This window comes from Balearica regulorum, chromosome 8 (assembly GCF_011004875.1).
Source record: "Balearica regulorum gibbericeps isolate bBalReg1 chromosome 8, bBalReg1.pri, whole genome shotgun sequence".
In the NCBI taxonomy this organism is placed as follows: Eukaryota; Metazoa; Chordata; class Aves; order Gruiformes; family Gruidae; genus Balearica; species Balearica regulorum.
The window spans coordinates 11,576,340-11,595,735 of NC_046191.1; the positions used below are offsets into that span (position 1 = coordinate 11,576,340).

At 50.9% G+C, this 19,396-nt stretch overlaps 3 protein-coding genes and 3 non-coding genes across 14 annotated transcripts in view; 2 read left to right on the forward strand and 4 right to left on the reverse strand.

Annotated features, from left to right (window-relative positions):
• Positions 1-1,488, forward strand: part of KIF2C (kinesin family member 2C) — an 18,958-nt gene extending 17,470 nt beyond the window's left edge. For both annotated transcript variants that reach the window (XM_075759577.1, XM_075759578.1), the window contains one exon: positions 893-1,488. In XM_075759577.1, coding sequence (XP_075615692.1) covers positions 893-969 — 77 coding nt within the window. In that variant the 3' untranslated portion in view covers positions 970-1,488. The remainder of the gene's footprint in view (positions 1-892) is intronic.
• Positions 1-13,517, reverse strand: part of ARMH1 (armadillo like helical domain containing 1) — a 24,997-nt gene extending 11,480 nt beyond the window's left edge. For 2 of the 7 annotated variants that reach the window (XM_075759583.1, XM_075759579.1), the window contains exons 1-11: positions 12,884-13,079; positions 10,041-10,258; positions 9,604-9,672; positions 8,917-9,083; positions 7,889-8,085; positions 7,644-7,728; positions 5,015-5,137; positions 4,428-4,500; positions 3,572-3,701; positions 2,965-3,042; positions 2,134-2,242 (exon numbers count right to left, since the gene is read on the reverse strand). In XM_075759583.1, coding sequence (XP_075615698.1) covers positions 2,134-2,242; positions 2,965-3,042; positions 3,572-3,701; positions 4,428-4,500; positions 5,015-5,137; positions 7,644-7,728; positions 7,889-8,085; positions 8,917-9,083; positions 9,604-9,672; positions 10,041-10,258; positions 12,884-12,901 — 1,267 coding nt within the window. In that variant the 5' untranslated portion in view covers positions 12,902-13,079. Of the gene's footprint in view, positions 1-1,730; positions 1,937-2,133; positions 2,243-2,964; positions 3,043-3,571; positions 3,702-4,427; positions 4,501-5,014; positions 5,138-7,643; positions 7,729-7,888; positions 8,086-8,916; positions 9,084-9,603; positions 9,673-10,040; positions 10,259-12,543; positions 12,645-12,883; positions 13,080-13,482 lie in introns of those variants that run through there. The other 5 variants (XM_075759580.1, XM_075759581.1, XM_075759582.1 and 2 more) reach the window with 5 other exon arrangements.
• LOC142602863 (U5 spliceosomal RNA) lies at positions 5,342-5,456 on the reverse strand. Its single transcript, XR_012836682.1, has one exon. It is a non-coding gene; the product is annotated as a U5 spliceosomal RNA (small nuclear RNA).
• LOC142602861 (U5 spliceosomal RNA) lies at positions 5,951-6,065 on the reverse strand. The gene has a single exon (XR_012836680.1). It is a non-coding gene; the product is annotated as a U5 spliceosomal RNA (small nuclear RNA).
• Positions 7,043-7,157, reverse strand: LOC142602856 (U5 spliceosomal RNA). The gene has a single exon (XR_012836675.1). It is a non-coding gene; the product is annotated as a U5 spliceosomal RNA (small nuclear RNA).
• Positions 13,518-13,734: 217 nt separating the features above from the next.
• On the forward strand, positions 13,735-17,446 carry TMEM53 (transmembrane protein 53). Of its 2 annotated transcripts, none has more exons than XM_075759588.1 (3): positions 13,735-13,753; positions 14,415-14,527; positions 16,534-17,446. In XM_075759588.1, exon 3 carries the CDS (start codon positions 16,570-16,572, stop codon positions 17,194-17,196), a length of 627 nt encoding a protein of 208 aa, XP_075615703.1. In that variant the 5' UTR covers positions 13,735-13,753; positions 14,415-14,527; positions 16,534-16,569; the 3' UTR covers positions 17,197-17,446. The 2 variants fall into 2 exon arrangements, with proteins under 2 accessions (XP_075615703.1, XP_075615702.1); XM_075759587.1 differs by having other exon boundaries at positions 13,748-13,837.
• The last annotated feature ends 1,950 nt before the right edge of the window (positions 17,447-19,396 follow it).

Genomic DNA, 19,396 nt, shown 5'->3' on the forward strand with positions numbered 1-19,396 from the left:
GTAACAAGCATCTGCCAGGCATATACTGAGATGCCATGTCTGCCAGCACCTGGGTTTGAGCATGCCTTTGCCTTAGAGTGCACTAAGTAATGTGCAACAAAATCCCTCCAACTGTTCTGTTCTCACCCAGTCTTGAGACTTCCCAGCTCTCTGCAGGAGGATGTCTGCTGCCTGTTCCCTGAGCACTGCCTCCCTTCCTCTGGACCATGCTGGCTGAAGTTGTGGTAGAGAGGCAGCAAGGCAGGTGTCTGGGCTTGGCTGATACATGGGAACAGAGTGCCAGGTACAGACTGCCAGACTGGGACAGGGGAAGCGCCACTGGTGGTAATTGCTACTTTTCTACCGCTGTTGCAGTAACTTGGGCTGTGCCACTTCAGCCGTTACAGCTGGTATAGTCTTTGCCTCAGAAACAGGGCTGTGAGGGTTTAGGGTTTTTTTTAAAGGAGGCTGAAAATTGTGGCATCAAAGAGAAATGTTAACTTGAAGTAGTAGTGACTTTTTTTTAAACAGGCCTGACTGTCTTCCCATCTCAAATGCAGCCTGATAGCTCTATCCCTCCATTTACTGTGTCACGGGCAGTGACAAGATAACAAGAGTAAATGCCCTGCTACCCTCTGCCTTATAGGCCAGGGAAATCTGGCCCTCTGGGATGGTTGGATTAGCGGCATCTAGTTTGAACTGCACACTGCAGGCTTGAAACTGTTGATAAGTAGAAATGAACAAGTATGGCTGAAGACCTTTGTGGGACTGGGCAGGGTTTGATGTTGGCTGAGCAGTTCTTGCAGAATTCACTTTCCTTCTGTGGCCCTCGAAGAGCCTTGCTGAGGGGGACAACTGGGTTGGGGAGTTCAGCTTTCAGGCCAGCCTCCATCACTCCCCTTTTCCTTTACAGAAACGCTGGATGCCCTGGGGATTGCCATGCAGTTGGAAGAGCAAGCCAGCAAGCAGATGAGCCGGCAGAGGCCTTAGTAAATACAGCAAAACCTGGTTCACAAGCAGTCTTCTGTATGTCTTGCATGTTTGTCGGTGGTTTGTGTAACTCCTCTTTTAAATGTGGTAAAGTGTCTGTGGGTCATGCATGCAGTGAACATGGCAGCCTCTCTCTTCGTAGCCTGGTATCAGGGTACTTGGTAGGGGAGGGGAGCCTGAGGGGGGGCGGAGATGTAGATGTGTCCGGTGTCTGGCCCTTTGCTAGTGACAATGCTCTCCTCTAACAGAACTAGATACACATGTATCATTTTCTAGTGTAAGTATAACTTTTCCAGATGCACTTGAAGCATTGCAGAACTGTTGCAAGTCTGGCTTTTCTAGAAAGAAAATGGACTGATGTAATTGTAAAAAATCAGTATTTTAAGAAGTTTGATAAATAAATGTTCCTGGATTTAATTATCTTCTAAAATATATTTCTTGCTGATTTTGGTAAAGTCTAACAGCCCCTAAAGACTGGCTGATTTCTTGGATGAGGTTTCTTTTAAAAGCCTTTACACTTGTAATGTTTATGTAAAAGTTACTCAAAATAAATTTTGTCTCTTAATTTTGAGATCCTGCTGGGTAGAACTTGTCTAGCAAGGGGGAAGCTGGTTTAGATGGTACTTATCCCTTACCTGAGCTGGATAGTGGAGTTTACTTAAGCTTTGAAGATAGCCCCAGGATCTTACTTCATACTTTTTCATATGTATTTCCCATGGCTAATATGCAATATAAACCACACAGATTTTGGTATGCTACTGAATGTGTATTTGAGGGCAGAAGTGCAAAGCTAGCCACTGGCTCAGGTGCAGCAAGGTGCTGCCATGGCCCTTGTGTGCAACCTGGGTCCAGGTGGCCCCACAGAACCTGTCCTCTGGGCAGGGGCAGGCATGGGTAGAGGACAGATGGGAGGCATGTGCTGCTGCCCTCTGTTTACTGTTTGTTCAGCTTGCTCTAGGGTTTGTCTCTGAAAGGACAAAACAGCCCTGTGAGCTCTGGGTCCAGCAACACAGGATGCAGCTATACAAATACAGATTACAAAGGCACCCTTCTACCATCCTCTAGATGAATTTCCCTGGCCCTAGTGTCCTGCTTCGAGCTGCTTTCTGCCCCTGAAAATGAAAGATGTAATTTAAGTGTCTGTGCCCCCAGCTCTGTACCCACCTTCTGTGGACTGCATCCTTGCCATGTCTCTGGGGATGTCTATTCTATTGGAGGCCAGTTCTTCAGCCTGGACTGGATCCATTTTTGTGTACCAGGTCTCAGGACTGTCCTGGAAAAGGCAGCAAAAGATAGGATCTTAATGGAGCCTGGGCAAGCATCTAGAGAAAGGGATATTTCAACCCAGACAGCTGGGGCACTTTGTGATCAACAATTTAGGTAGTGAAAGTAGTGTGGGGCTGAGCCCTCTAAGGGCCTCTGAACTGACAAAGCTGACTTGTGCCTGAGCTCTGCCTGCATCATGAAGATATCGCCTCCAGAGTAAAAGGGCTGTTATGCTCTACTGAGTTTGGATTATTGCACTTCAGGTGTTCACACTTGGATTATCCTGCCTTGCCCAGTGGTGTCTTCGGGCAAGTAAGGCTAGGCCTTGGTGCGAGGAACAAAATGTTGCCCCTTGGTTGTTCCACCTTCCCTCCCTGGACCTACCCTTGCTTACTAATCTGTATATCCACCTCGGGAGTGACCTGATTTGGAGGAGCTCAAGTCACCTCTTGCCTCAATGACCCTTCAGCTCATGCTTCTGACACCAAGTTCCCCCAGTCACAGCAGTCTGTGATTCCCTCCTTGCTCTGTTTTGGGGTTGAGTCAGAACAATTATCTTCCCAAATACTGAGACTGGAGGTGACTACTTCTCAAAGGGTGACCTGGTTTATTTCTGGGCTGTCATGCAAGACTGGATTTCTTGTGAAAAGAAATTCAATCCCTACATCCCTGCAAAACAGACCAAGGTCCTAGGGCTGCTAATAAACCCCATGAGGGAGGAATGTTTACCATAAAGTGCCGGAACAGCGTGTGTCCTAGTGCCTTCTTTACACGCTCCTCCACAAAGGGAAATGTGTGGACAAAATACTGCAACAGAACAGAGAGTTGGTGTGTAAGAAGGGATGAGAGTGTGTGTATAGATCTGTGTGGGTGATGTGGCTCCAGGTAACCTGTGTCACATGCCAGTGAGTCCCTGAGCCACCTCTTTAGTGCTGGTGTTACTGCTGGCACTTCATGGACACACCAAGAGGAACTTCACCCAGCACCAGCAGGACAAAACAGCCTGCTCATAATTCTGTGCTAGTGTCTTGCTCCAGGCAAATTGTCTTGTTAGCCCCTTAGCTCTCTCTGTGCTTGCTACCCACAGCAAACATGGGGATAGCACAGATGTGCAAGGGCCAACGTTGGTTTCCCAGCACCTTGTTTGTGGTGGGTGGCAGGAGGGAGGCAGACAGAAGAGGAAATACAGCTCTTTCCTGAAGGAAGTATTGCTCCTGCCTTTGTGGATAAGTCTGTGCTCAGAAAAAAACCCACAGTGCAGGGAGCCTTTCTGCTCAGGTGCTCTGGGAAGAGACCCTGTGCTGTGATGTTCTCTGCCATATACCACCACACTCACCTCCAGGGAGATGCTGGCATGTCTCTGGCTGGCCAGATGATCCAGGTTCCCCACAGCAACCATCAGGCCATGTACCACTCTCAGCTGGAGCAGCTCTTCAGCCACTTCTGCTGACTCCTTGGCTAATATGCTGCAATGAGACAGGCCATCAGCCCCTACCCCATATGGGGGAGGAAACACACCAGAAATTGAGTCTGGGCGCCTTGGTGCTTCTGTGGGCATGTCCCTGGAAGACACTCCAGTATGTCTCCCTACCCACCAAGGGCTTTCTGTCATCCACTTTTGCAGGAAAAGCGTTCTGATAGCACTATCTTGTGGACACTGCAGGAAATTCATACTGAATGAACAAATCTTAGCTCAAACAGCTGCATTTCCTGAAGGATTCTGCAGTCGATCATAGACACTAGACTCTTCAGTTGGATGGCTGATGTTAAACAAGGGTGTTTCACTGCCTGCTGGGGCTCCCAGCTCTGTGGAGAATACAGTGGCCTTGATCAATATAGCACCCTTCAGCCCTGCGCTGTGGCAGGAACTCACGCATTGCTCCCAGGCCCAGCCATAAAAGGGACACTTGTGACAGCACGCAGGGCCAGAGCAGGTGGGACTCCACATCTCCCTGTAAATAAAACTTCAAGCCAGCTCCAGTGTCAGCAGCCGGGAGGGTCTGCCCCATTCCTGAACACAACCCATCTTTGAACAGTCTTGTACTGGAGACTTGGCAGAGCTGGGGTACTCTGGCAGTACCAGGGGTGAACTCTCCCTGGGAGGAACGTGTTCCAGTCCTTTCCTACCCAAAGGAACCACTTCTCTAAGGTCCTTTTTATGCTCCTGTGGATTTTGCTCCAGAGTTTCTTACCCAATGGCTTTTGCGGCAGCTGCCTGTTGAATGTACACCAGCATGGGCTGCTTCAGGCAAAGCGTGGCAGGGTCTGCATGAGGAAAATTAGGAAGGTGAGAATGATGCTTGGAAACACTTTTAAGATGTTAGAAAGGGGGGTAGGTGGAATTACACTGCTAGCATGAAGGGAGGATGTAGTTTTTTCAGGAAACATGCCTTAGGGAAACCCTGTGGCTATGTATCAAACGTAGTACCCTGCAGGGATCTGTGCATGTGATGCCCACAGCAGCACAGCCTCAGCTCATGGAGCCTGGGCTGCGGCAGCCTGCTCTGCTGAGTTGGGGGAGAAAACACCTGAGGCTGGAACTTCCATCATCCTTGCCCAGCAGACAGACCTCAGTGGGTCTCTGGAGGCCTGCATGCTAGCATTAGTGCCGCAGGCAAACACTATCTTGACCTGGGCAGCCCTTGCTGCAGTGCTCCTCGCCGCAAGGGGCAGCTCCCTGCACCTCCTCCCCTACGAGTCAAGGTGACGGCTGAGCCCCGCAGAAGATCAGAAAAACATGCCCCTGGTCGCCCCGGCAAGCCATGGTCAGCTTTTTTACCTTTGACAGTCGTGTTGTAGAAGGTAAACGTTTTCTTCCTGGGTGGCGTCAGGAACGCAACCAGGCCTTTCAGCAGGGCTGGCCGGACCTCGTGTGCCATGAGGGCCCTCAGTAGCTGGATGGCTGGAGGAGAGCAGAGCCCCTGTCAGTACTGGGACTTGCATTTGGGAAGTGTTTGTGGAGAGAGGCAGGGATTTGGGTGTGCCCATCATGGCGAGGGCTCTACAGGCAAGAAAAGGCAGTAGCCACCTTAGTATCTCTACATTTGGGAATCACGAGCTTTAACAATTTCTATGCATTTTTTTCTATTTTTAACCACATAAAAGTAGCTCCACCGAAATGGAGCCTCAAAAAATTCCAGGACACTCGTGCTTGTTCCTCTCCACGGAAATCTTTAGTAAAAGGCGAAAGATTTATACGATTTGAAAAGAAACCGGAGTACACCCACGCTTCTCCCCCTGGCACACCGACCGCCGGCCCCGCACCCCACAGGTCAGGGCGACGGACCCCCGCCCGCCCGCTCCCGGCACCGCGGACTCCGGCCCGGCCCGGCCCGGCCCGGCCCGGCCCAGCCCAGCGTGTCCCGGCCCCGCCGCGGGCGCACAAGCCCTGCAGACCCGAACGGAGCGGCGGCGGCGGCGGCCATCGGCGGGGCCGGGACAGAGCCCCGCTGCCGCGGTGCACCCTGGGTATGCAAATCAGCCGAATGGTAATGAGGCACACGGTAATGAGACACACGGTAACGAGGTGGCGGCGCGGAGGGGCCCGAGGTGCGGGGTCAACGCTGCCGGTCCCGGTACCGCACAAGCCCCTCCTGGCCCAGCCCGAATCCTGCGGGCTGTTTACCCCTGCCCGCAGTAGCAGCACAGCCCATATAGAGAACGGACGATGCTACACTACCGTTAATTCTCGTTCTATTTTTAACCAACATGGTGTAGCTCCACCGAAATGGAGCCTCAAAAAATTTCTCGACACTCGTGCCTGTTCCTCTCCACGGAAATCTTTAGTAAAAGGCGAAAGATTTATACGATCTGAAGAGAAACCAGAGTATGCTTCCTGTTTCCCCTGCACATGTACCCACCCCCGGCTGCCGTCCCAGAGGACACGGCGATCCTCACTCCTGTTTCTCCCGCCGCCCCAGCTGACCCGACACCGGTCCGCCGCGGCTACCGATACCTCGGCGCCGCCTGAACCCACCGGCCACACCGCTCGGAACGGCGGTGGTCAGCGGGGCCGACCGGGCGCTGCCCCGCAGTGCACCCTGGGTATGCTAATCGAAGGCGGGACATGCTAATGTCGCGGCCGGCCCCGAGGCAAGAGGGGCGGCAGGGCCGGGCGGGGTTGCGCGGCGCCCGGGCAGGGACCGGATGGCGGGGTTGGGCCGGAGCGAGCGGCCGGGGCGGTGGAAGGGGGCAGCCGGGGATAGGGAGCGGAAGCGGATAAGGACGCCGCGGCGCTCGGGTTGGGTTGGATCATCCCAGCGGGCAGCGCCGCGCAGAGACGGAAGGTCAGCTCCGAGAGAGCCCGCCTTACGCCCCCACCGAACCGGGCCGGCCGCGCCTCTCCACCGCTCCGTGCGCCTCCACGGACCGGAACTCGGCGGGGAGGAGGGAGGCGGCCGGGCCCCGCGCGCGGCGCTGAGCCCCGAGCAGTAACGACAGGGCCCGCGCTGGAGCGCCGGGGACAGCGCTGCGGTGCCCGGGGCAGGTCCCCAGCTAGCCGCTTCTCCCGGACCCCGAACCGCCGGCAGGCAGCGGCCCCGCTGCATCGCCCGGGTCGGGAGAAGGGGCCGTCCGAGCCCCCACCCGATCGCTCGCTCATCTTGCGGAGAAGCCGGAGCAGCGGGTTCAGCGCTGCGGAGAGCCGTGCCAGGCTCAGCTCCACCGTGCGCACCGGAGCCGCAGCAGATCTCTTCTAACCCCGAAGGGACCTATGTCTCCCCGCGTCTTCACTAGAGCATCAGAACCCCCACCGTGCCCCCTTTTCTCCTTAGTACATAGCTCATTCTATTTTTAACCACTCAAAGATAGCTCCACCGAAATGGAGCCTCAAAAAATTCCACGACACTCGTGCTTGTTCCTCTCCACGGAAATCTTTAGTAAAAGGCGAAAGATTTATACGATCTGAAGAGAAACCAGAGTATGCCTCCTCGCGCCCTCGCACACCTAGCCACTGCCGCCTGTCCCTCTGCAGCACACGGAGACTCCCGCCGCTCCCGCCCGGTCCCCGTCGTTCCGGCCCGACACGGCGGCGGCGCAGACGGACACGGCCTGGTGCGCCAATACGAGCGGCTCCACGGGAGATGCGGCGGCGGACAGCGCTACCGGGGCCGCGCCGCTGGTCCGCGGTGCACCCTGGGTATGCAAATAAGGCGAATACTAATGAGCCTCATGCTAATGAGGCGCCCACGGTCCGCAGTGCCGAGCACGGCCGCAGCTCGGCGGGAACGGGGTCTGCATGGGGCCTGCTGCGCCCGTCCGGTCCCTCCGCGGGTCCGGGAACGCCGGAGGCGTCCCCTGCCCTCTGCCCTGACGCCATACTTGCCCGGGTTTGGAGACCACTGCCCACACTGCCCCAGCCTCCCCCAGACTGCCTCGGCCACCACCCAGGCTGGCTAGATGGGTCTTACCTTCGGACTGGACCTCCAGGTGCACTGAGCACAGCACATCCAGCACGGGCTCCACGAGGATGGAGGGTGCCTCTCCCACAGTGTCCTGGGGGAAAAGGGCAGAGTGACAGGGACAGCCTTCACACAGTACTCCAGGCCATCCTCCCTCCCAACACCGATGGGGCTGGCCCAGCTCCTGCCAGAGCAGGAAGGGCAGACGTGGAAGTTAACACTGCCCTTCACTGCCAGCCAGGCCCACCACCCACCTGCGTGGCCCCAAGCGCCTGCAGAGCCAGCTGCTGGGCTCGCGGGGAGGCACACGGCAGCACAGCAACGAGGCCTTTGTAGACTTGGTTCTGGTACTTGGGATTGCCGCGGCCCAGAGATGCCAGCAGGACCTGCACGTCTTCTAGAGCCTCTGCTGAGCTGGAAGTGGCCAAGAACCCGGCGAGGGATCGCACCCCTGTGCAGAGAAAGAGACGCCAAGTCGCGTGCCTGGATGAGTCTGCAGGACACCCATCTCAGCTCTTTTACTGTCACCCCCTGGGAGAACCCAGCACCACATCTCAGTCAGATGGCTCAAAGAACACAGGAAAAAAGTTCTTTGTCCTTGTTGGGAGCCACACCACCAAGTGGAAAACCAGTCTGCAAAATTCTCAGCTGGAGTAGGTGGCCAAGGCCCTTCTGCGGGTGTTTACACAAGCAGAGAGCCTGGCACTGGGATGCCAACAGTGCTGCTAAGGATCCCTCTGCTGATCCTGCGGCTTTGTCTCTCTTGGAGGAAGCTGTGACGGCAGATAGTGTCCCATAGCCTCTGACAACATAATCTGAACTACAGAACAACTACCGGGGTTTTGCTTTCACTGCCCAGGAGAAAAAACAGGGAAAAAAAAGTTGTAATGGTCTTTCAGAAGATACAAGCTGCAAAACCCTCCCACCCTCAGAAGGGAAGCCTGGGAAAGTTTGCAGTAGGAGACCGCTGTGTGTAAGAATGGAAACTGTTTTGTGGTTTAACTGGAGCAGTTGCAACCAGCAGGACAGCAATATTGCATCAAAAGAAATGACTGTAAAGAAAGCGAGCTCATTAAAAACTGAGAGAGGGGATGAAATGCAACCGCTCAAGAATAGTTGAGACTCTGAAGTCCTTCCAGCCAGAGGAACGCTGCGGCAATCTGCCACCCGGCAGGTGGAGGGAAGGGAGTGGCTCAGCACTGTGAGCAGCCCCCGAGGCCAGAGGTCAGGGAGAACATGCTCACCTGAATTAGGAAAAAGCATGGATGGACACGCCGCCTACCGTAGCTTTCACAAATGAGCTCCTTGTACTTCCTGCCAGCGTCTGCGACGAGCTGCAGCAGCTTTACAGACTCCCTTTTGTCCTCTTCTTTCAGGTGGTTCAGCCCTAGTATTTCCAGGAGAATCAAGACACCTCCAATTTCCAGAAATTCAATAAGGTATCTGCGTCTGCAAGGATAGGGGGAACAAAGTCAAAAGCATTACCTGTGTTGGAGCCCATCTTCCTCTGTCAGCACACCATTGCCTCCTGCCTCGCTGCAGTGGATGCCCAGTACCCGGGCAGTGAACACGAGGAGGCTCAGCCTGGAGCGCAGAGGCAGATGCCCACCAGCAGCGTGCTTTGCTGCCAGCAGGTCACCAGCTCCCGTTTTACCCTGTGCTCATTTCAGATATCGAACCACAGGCACAGAAAGCTCCATCCCCGCACACAGGCTCTCACCACACTCCTTCCACATCGTGCCAGTGGCCCAGAGGCTCTGGAGACATGGACAAGCAGTAGATTTGGTCTTGACAGCGTTCATTTGAAATTCCTACAGCAAGCCTTGCTGTGACCTGCCTTGCCTGAAATGCTTACACAGACCTCCCAAAAGACTGCCAAGGACTTCTTTTCTTTTCTTTATCTACTCACTCCCTCACCCTTTTGTGCCTTCCCCTTGGCACCTGTCACGCAGGGACATTCTATACTCACCCACTTGCAGCAGATAAGAAGATGCCAATGGACTTGAGCAGCTTGTTGAGGCATGTGCTGTACATGTAGCTGTTTGACAAGGCTAAGGAGACATTTACAGACCATTGTGGTGTCCCCAAGGCTGCCTTTGGCAATGTGGAGGCCTAAAGTGGGTACTCTCTCTGTGACGGAGCATGGACCTTCCTCTCACATGCGGGCAGAGGCAGCGCGCTCATCCCAACATGAGAAAAACCACTAATTCTAGCTCTAGAGACAGGTTACTTGACTTTCCCTTCAGTTCCATCTTTAGATAGCCAGTTGTTGGTTTTTTTAACGCTGCAGGATATGGATGTCTCCATACAGAAGCTTATTCTTTAAACAAATTTTCATAGAGAAATTTCCCATCCTCTCCACCCCACTACCACACGCCACCTCCAGCTGTGCAAGGAAACAGATACGTCATCCTGAGCCATGCCGTTAGGCGAGCCAGAAACAAGCTGGCTCCCTGAGAGAACTCCAGCTCTAGCTCTGGTTCTGTCTTGCCGTTATTGCTTTTAATGAAGTTGTCAAGGACGCGGCTTCGAGCAACTTTGTGAGCACTGTCCCATTCCTGCAAGAAAACCATGAGCTTCCGGATGGCTTCCTGCTCTTTGACAGAAGTCATGATCTCTTCTGCCTAGACAAAAGTGAGGAAGAAGTTAAAAAAGGGCTTTGAAGATAGAAAAAGTCTGTGCTAAGGAATTACCACCAGAATCACGTTTAAAATCTCTGGCAAATAATATTAAAGCACTTACTAGCCATTAATTTAATCTGATTTTCCTTTATACTCATTTAATCGATAGGAAAACTGAGGCAAAAGGAGAGTTCCTGGTATGTCTGAAGCTGCTCAATGAATCCGCAACAGACTTGAGATTATTTACCAGGACAGGTGGCTTCACCACAGGGACTCTCTTCTCTGCTCCATTAATAAAATCATTTTGATGTTACCCATTACCCCAGCCTTGGTTTCTTGCTAGCCTCATGATATGAACACTGCATCTCATATCTGACCTGCCAGAGAATAAATAGGGTGAAATGAGAGCACAAATAGGTATGGATTTATGGGGAGTGACAGGGTCAAGGGGGCTGTAAATGCCTGTTAGCGCAGCGTGCCCTCACTCACGTGATGGAGCAACAGTCATTTGGACTGGGCCCCCACCCATTCCAGGAAGATGTGCTTGGCCTTGGCAGTGGGAGAGTGCTTTGGACCCCTTGGCATGACAGATATTTTGCTGGTTTTTTTTTATCTAGTTTCTATGGCATGCTTTTAAACAATCTAAGAAAACCTGAAATGATAAGAACTGTAGGCAAGAAGACAGAAGCTCCAGAAACATCCCTTGCCTGCATTTCCTTCCATCCCCTCACACAGGTGTTAAATAAAGCAATCCATATTTTGCCCAATTTCTCTGGCACACTTTTGGCTCAGTATGATATCCCCTATTCCAGCTTGACAAATGTGAAGGCACATTTAGTAGGGGGATGAAATGTCAGAGAATTAAGCTCTCCATTCTTTCAGGTAGGTGAGAATTTCACCGATGTGTATGCATTTGGCTTTAAGACACCGACCAATCTCAAGGACCCTTGCAGTTAAACGTCAGCATCTGTGTACACACACAGATGCAGAAAGAGGAACAAGGGCACAGGCAGCTGCATTAACACAGGTGCGTTCTCCCCCACCAAGCTGTATCAACATGCCTCAGGATAAGAAAGGAATTCACATCTTGTCCAATACAGTTCTTGGACTTTCTACATAAGAAAAGCACCATTTTAGGTTTTATTTAAAGTGTGGATTAAGAGAAAAAAAGTTAAAGTGACAAAAAATCTTTGGGTTTAAGAAGTTTCTTTCAATGTAATACAAGTCACCAAGGTTACCAATTTCCTATCTACAAAGTTCTTAAGCCTTTTCTTCTAGAATCTGGAGCAACATTCCAAATCAGTTCTAGAATATCCCCAAGATACCTGATCAAAAGTAACTTTCTGTTGCTATTATCTGAACCAGACAACTGAACCCAATGACCAAGAGGCAAACATGTACCTCAGTTCCTGAAAACAAACAAAGTCTTCAAAAAGCTGGCTAAGAAACAACGTTTGAGAATTAACATGAGATGAAAATTCATTTGGGAATTAACAGTCTGTGCTCTGTAAGGAGTCTGTGTCCTTGGCAGGGCGTTTTCAGGATCTCCTTTGCAGGGAAGCAGGTTTAAAATAAATCCATTTTCCCAAAATAGTTGTGATTGAAAATGTTATTAGCCATAACAAATGTTAGTGCTGACAGGAGAATGGCCTGTTAGGGGCCTCTGGTGAAACAGTCAAGTGAAAGTCATATTTCACATTATTGCGAACATTTTCCTGTGATTTACAGAATATTTGTGAAACATTACTTGCAAGGCATATGATTGATATTGAGAGAACAGCTAGTGTGTAGGGGGAATCTGTATTTCACAGAGACTGTTTGCATGAAATTTACAGTCCCATAAAGTGCTCCTCTGTCCTCAACAGAGATCTAGTTAAAAGAACTTTACAGTCTGAAACATCCCAAAATTGATTCTAAATTAACGTTTCCATATTTATGTGTGAGATGCTGGTGGTGTAATGCTATCCTATTTTTATTATAAAACTGCAGTACCCCCCCCACTATTCAGAAATACCTGCACCAGCCACTGGATGGGATGATTTTAGTGATACAAAGGGCTTGCCTATGAATCAATGGCAAAAAAAAAAAAAAAAAGGGAGTTAGAAACAATGATCACATGAGGCTTCTGAGGATACAGTGGTATCTGTCCCTGGCTGCTATAATAACAGCATCTGCTGACATAGTAGTCTTTAAGCCAACATTGCAAAGTACCCTGAAAATGTACATGATTATTTTTATTATGACCATTTTACATATGGGAACATACAGTCACAGGGAAGTTAAATGACTTCCCTGAGTCATTTGTCAGTGCTAACAGCACATAACTCCTATTTGTTGGCTTCAAACTCTGCTCTCAACAGTGCTGGGCTGCCACCCCAGTCCATTGGACCTAATAATCAAAACAAGGCTGGGTCAGGGCAGTGCTTTATTCCAGCCAAGAAAAACCCAAGTGATTTAGGAACTGGCTCTGGCAATTCAGCAGTTCTTTACATCCAGAGTGCTGCTAAATCATCAGATTGAGATCCAAAGGCAGACTAGTGCTGCATCAGCCTCAGTCCAAGTGTGAGGTGCCAGGGACTGATAGCCTTGGACTCGTGGAAGGACAGAGTGACAGTGATTTGGTGTTACCTTTGCATCTTGCAACATCAGCAAAACTGAGAGCTTCTGTTTCTCCAGCAGGTTTGACCCTCTCCTGGCATACCTCAAGTCCCTCACAACCCTCCTCACACACAATGCACCTTCCTCAGTGTACCCCAATGCCTTCTACCCAGCCCCTATCAACCCACAGTCCCACTGGCCCCTCTCTCACCTGTATGTCCTGCCTCCCAGCCACAAGCCCAAACCTAGCCCCTGCACTCCCCTCAACTCCAGCCAGGCCCTGCACTGACCCCCTACATCCAGCCCAGCCCCTACCCCCCTAATTCACTGCAGCCTCAACATTCCCAACCCCAGGCCCAACCATCCCGCCAGGCCTGATCCAGTCCAAACAAAGGCCCTGTGCTTCGCCACACCCCAAACCCCACCTCAGGCCCTACAGTCCCTCACACACTCCCTGACCCCAGCCCCCGTGTCCACCCTCCCTGCCCCCAACACCCTACTCAGGACCAACAAAGTCCCTCAGCGTCCCTGACTGCGACTCCCACCCCAGGCCCTACAATTCCCCTCATCTCGCCCCCCCAGGCCCTACAACCCCCCAGCGCCCTCCTCAGCCCCTCACTCCCTCTCACCTTCCCCGAGGGGGCGGATACCCTGCAGCATGACTGACATCCAGGAGAACCAATCGCGACCCGTCTTTGCCCCCCTCGGCCCAATAGATGAGCCGGTTTCCATCACCAGTGGGCGGGGCGTCCAGCCCGAGCCGGGTGCTAAGGGCGCGTTGCTAAGGAAGTGGGAGGTGGGGAGGGGATGGGGAGTGAGGCGGGGTGGGCTCTTTTCCTTCCCATTGGCTGCAGGAGGGACGGAGGGGCGGAGCTTCCGGTGGGGAGAGCGGAAGCGCCGGTGGGGGTGGAAGGCGGGAGTGCGCGGCGATGGGGGTCCGGGGGCTGGAGGCGGCGGTGGAGCTGGCGCCGGGGGAGGCCCGCGGTGCGGGGGGGGGAGCGGGCATGGGGGGCCTGGGGCTGAAGGGGGGAACCGGGCCCTGGGGGCCCCGATGACAGGAGGGACTGAAGGGCTCCTGAGGGTGGAGGGGGACGGGGGACCGGGCCTGGGGGATTCCCGAGGGTGGAGACGGGGAGACCGGGCCTGGGGGAGCCGTCACGGTGTGGCGGGAGGGAGCTGTGTAGACCCTGGTGCCGTACCGGGTGTCTGGTAGTTGCTGGAGGGCAGGGCAGGACACTTCCCTTTCCCCCTGGAGGTGGGCAGCAGTCTCTGAGGCCTCCCCGGCTCCCGGGAGGCGTGAGGAGGGGGTCTGTGCCCCCCGTAGCGATCCGTGCGCTGCTGGCTCTGCACCCGTGGAGAGCTTTGGGAAGCTGCAGGGACTGAAGCTGCTGTCCTACTGAGCACACCCACGTAGTGAAACTGGGATGAGGCAGTATTCATGATTGAGAAATTGATACCGGCTTCACCGTTACCTTTAAACTTCGTTAACTAGGCAAGTTCCTGTAAGTTCTGATTCTGGTAGACTGGAGGACAATTTTTTTAAGTTTGTGATTTGTTTCAGAGAGCAGTACAGAGAGAGAACATGCAGATGGTCAGCCTGTGGTGATCCTTCTAGGCTGGGCAGGCTGCCAGGACAAATACCTGGCCAAATACAGCACAATCTACAGTCAGAAGGTGAGTAGCTTATTTATATTTTCATGACACTGTCATTCAGCTCTCCGAGAAACTGCCTCTTTTCTGCATGTTGGTAAAATCGCTCAAAAGCCTCTCTCAGTCTGAAGAGTCTTTGGGGGTGAGTGGTGAGTTCTCTTCTCATTGAAAGCTCCTTGTCTCTCACAGCCCAGGTAGCGTTATCTAACGGGTGCCGATGTCATCTTTGTGCGTGCAGCTGAGACAAAAATACTTCCTTGGAGAAACTTGTTCACTGTTGTGTGAATCACTGGAGCGTTTTAACGTTTTTAAAGTTGTGAGGTTGTTCAGGAATGACATGAACTATGTTAGCTTTCCAAACAGGTAAACATACAGGGAAAGATGATGTATTTACTGCTTGCCAATAGGCCACAACACAGACTTGGTGAGCCAGGCTGAGGGCTGACAGAGCACGTCAGCATCTGTCGCTCCTTCAGCTTTTCCTTCCTGTCAGGATGATTCATCTAAATGTTGGAATCTGAATTAATTTTATCCTGTCTGAAACAGGCATCCTATGGTAGTCATACCTGCCCACTAGGAGCTCCTTGTGTTTCATAGAACCACAGAATGGTTTGGGTTGGAAGGGACCTCAAAGATCATCTCATTCCAACCCCCCTGCCACGGGCAGGGACACCCTCCACTAGACCAGGTTGCCCAAAGCCTCATCCAGCCTGGCCTTAAACACTTCCAGGGAACCAGAACCAGGGAGGTCTATCCTATTGCTATTTCCCTAAGTTACGATAATTTCCTTTCTAATACTGTATTTTACAGGAATGACCCCAGCTTGTAGTATGTGAAACAGATTACTTTTTTTTTTTTTTTTCCTGGGTGAGCATACAAGGTTCTTGGATTTATCCAGATCTGCTTCAGCTATAGGTGGCAAAGTTTGTACATTAACAAATCTATTGTTAATGTGTAATCCAGTGCAAGAGTCGTGAATTGGCTTGCTCTAGTGAAGAATTAATTATTAAGTGACTATTGTGACTAAGAGATGCTTCTGAGCAGATGAGGAGTGCGTTACATGGCAGCATGCCAACTTTTTTTGAAAATACTTTTCTATTAGAAAGATGATAGGAACGGGAAAGGAGAGAAAGGGTTTTCGTAGATTCCTAATGAGGAAGTGGCTGTAACCATGGCAAGACGGTGTAGAAGACTTTGATTTAAGAACTTGATAGCCTCTTCTTCCTCGTTCACTGTTCAGGGAGCTCTGGGCGGGAGGGCTGTCTCGGTGGCTTTGCCTTGTGTTTGTCAGTGTGTAATGTCAGTTAGCGCAGGTGATAGAAAAGATCTGAAGCATTTATGAATATAGTTCCATCTGCTCTTATTTAGAAACTCCTCCAAGATCATGTTTCCCAATCTGTACTTAAATGTAAGGCTGTAACTGTAAAGGCAATTGCTCAGGCATTCTGAATCTCTGAACCAGTGCTCTTCATTTGCATAGCTGGAGCATTTCAGAAAGGCTTATGAAAATCAAGTCAGTGTTGATTGTGGGTGGGTCTTAGAGACAGCTGCGAACAAGTACTGCCCAAGGACAGGGAGAAGGTCCACTCCTCTTTATGTTTGGTTCAATGTCATGAACTAGATGTGTACCAGAGCAGGCCCTTCTGACCAAAATGGCTGATACTGAAGGTTTGTGAATCAGGGACATCGTTTTCTCTTCCTGGGTGAAGACTAACGCTCATAAAAGCCTGGGTGGCAATGTCCCCAGGGGCTGGGCCAGTCAGCACAAGATTTGAAAGGATCTCAAACATCGTCAAATCCAAGCCTCTGCTGCTGCAGCAACCTTTTCATAATACTGTGTGCTGTTGTGATTAATATAATCCTATTCGTATTGGTGCCTCGCTACTGACACTAAAGACTTTCTTCTGGCCCTGTGGTTTCTGTTGCAAACCTGTCCCAGATTTTCACGTTCTTTGTACCAATGCTTGCCTACTCCATGTAACTTACAGCACAGCCTAAATATGTGTGGGGTCTCTTTCTGTTCTTCTTAGGGCTGCACCGTCATCCGCTACACGGCTTCATGGAAGATGATATTCTTCTCTGAAACCTTTGGCATCAGATCCCTCCGGACCCCGGCCAGGCAACTCCTGGAGCTGCTCTTTGACTACAGCATTGAAAACAGACCAATTCTTTTTCATGTTTTTAGCAATGGTGGTGTCATGCTGTACCGTTACATCATTGAGGCACTCCACACTCACAAGCCATTTAAGAACCTCAAAATAGCAGGCACCATTTTTGATAGTGCCCCTGGCAGAAGGAACTTGAGAGGAGGCCTTCGTGCCTTGGCAACTGTCTTGGTATCCACGAATGTGCTGCTCAAGTATTTCCTCTTACTCGCTTTTGCTACTACAGCTGTCGTGCTGCGGATCTTGCTGTACCCATTGACCCGTTTCATCCACGAGAGCCATTACGACGCCCTGCTGAAAGCACCCTCGCGGTGGCCTGAGCTTTACCTCTACTCCCAAGCCGATGCCATCATCAAGGCCAGCGAAGTTAAGGACATGGCTGATGCCCGGCAGCAGCTTGGTGTCTCCGTGAAAGCTGTAGACTTCTCAGATTCGGCTCACGTCAGCCATATGCGGGCGTATCCCACTTATTACAACAACCTCTGTATGACGTTCCTGTCTGACTGTGTCGGGGGCTCACCTCGTTAGTGGTGTAATGACTGCCAATGTTTGCCTCTGCTTTGCTCAGCTTGTATGGGAAATGTCACCCCCTTTGCCTTTGTGTCTTTGAAGGGATGAAAGTAGAGACTTCGTAGCTTTATTTTTTGTTTGTTTGTTTTATTTTCACCATCTACAAGCCTGAAAGCCTCCAGACTGGCCTTTGGGCCAGGCACGTTATAGCAGAAAGTAGATATGGATTAATTTAAAGTACTGAAGGTGAAATCCTAGCATGGTTGAAGTTGATGTGCTTTACCAAGGTGTCACAGACCAGAATTTTCCAGGGAATGTTATTTGTTTCTTCCTATTTCCTGTTGTTCTCTGTTTTCCATGTTATCTCCTTGTCCCTGATGTCCAATGTTCACGTTCTGTTGCCTTGTACTGATTTTACAATACAGCTCTTCCATGTCTTTGTTTTTTCCTCTCTGCCATTTCTTTTATCTTGCAGTAAGCGAACAGAAGCAGCTCTGCCGGACTTTTCTCTTCTCTCGCTGCATCCCAGCTCTGCTGATGCTCCTTGCTGGAGATCAGACCCAGAAACCAAGCGTAAGACCTGGAAAAGGCTTGTGCAGGGCAGTATGACCAGGCAGTCATCTGGTTCCTTTAAATAGCTGAGATGATAGATAGAGCAGTTAAAGCTCTATCTTTGGTGGGAGCTCAAATGTTTGTCATAACTTTTGTGTTCTTCAACTGCAAGATTTGTTAACCTTTTTGAATGTGTCTTTTGTTTTGTTTCTTTTCCTTCCAGTCTTTTGTGTGTTCTTCTGAGTAGTTTTGCTTTCTTGGAGAACTGCTCGTTTATTTTCATGTGCCTTTGAGCAGCCTGGGTTGTGCATCAGGAAATGCAGGGAAACTGGCACAGCTGTAACCCAGAAGACCTCAGAAATAGAAAGGTGGAACTGCAGAGAAAAATGAAACTGTCTCTTGGAGCTATGATTTATACTGGGTGTTTCTTAAATCACTTCCAGCCCACAAATGACCATGAAATTTGATATTTTTCCCCATAATGTTATCTTCGGATGATCAGTCTTTGTTGTCCATGCAGCATGTACTAGCAATACAAGAAATTAATTCCTTCCACCTAGTCAAAAAGTAGCTCATTGCACTGCACTTCACCCATGTTTGGTTTTGGGTTTTGTTGTTTATTTGGGGGAGAAGTGGGGATAAAGACAGAGGAGAGAGCCTGCTAATATGTTTATGCCGTGTCACAGCATTGCAAGCTAATTAATAATGTCGTGGACAGGATTAGCCAGCTTTAAATTCCCTGTCAAAGATTGCCAGGAACAGGCTCTGGAGGACTCTGAGATGGCCCTGTTTGAACAAGGGGCTGCCCTCGAGAGGGAGGAAAATAAAAAGCATGAGGATTTTTACAGATGTTTGCTGCCTGTGGGCTACTGTGCTTGTCTTGCCCACCCTTGGGGTGCTGTCATTCCCAATTACAAAGCACTTGCTGTTCAGAATCGAAACACAGAGAGGGAGGTCTCTTGGGAAGCACTAAAATAATTTGGAAGTTTAAAACAAGAACCATAACACCTCACAGAAGTGGAAGCATGAGTTGAGTTGTGGTCAGTGGCTAGCACAAGTGGTTTTAGCAGGCTAGTGTGGCAATGCTTATTTCATAGAATCATAGAATCACAGAATGGTTTGGGTTGGAAGGGACCTCAAAGATCATCTAGTTCCAACCCCCCTGCTGCGGGCAGGGACACCTTCCACTAGACCAGGTTGCCCAAAGCCCCATCCAACCTGGTCTTAAACACTTCCAGGGAGGGGGCATCCACGACCTCTCTGGGCAACCTGTTCCAGTACCTCACCACTCTCACAGTAAAGAATTTCTTTCTAACATCTAATCTAAATTGACCCTCCTTCAGCTTAAAGAATAACCCCACGTTGGCCATGGTTTTAAAGGGTGGACTGGAGTGTATAGGATAGGTGAGAATTAACTGAAAAGAGGCTGATGGTCTGGTTTGTCTTCAAGTTTTTTTTAAAGCAAAAACTGGCTCCAGGCACAGGAGTCCTTGTTGCTCAGGGTCCAGTCTTCTGTGGGTGTGATCCCAGTTCAGCTTCCACTGCTGAGGCAAGCTGTGAGGGCCACGCTGTGGTAAGATCGCCTTCAGCCTGCCGCTTCCTATGGAGAAATTCTTGTTCCTAGGGTTTGGACCTCTAAAATCCAGGCATGGTCCCCTGTTCCCAG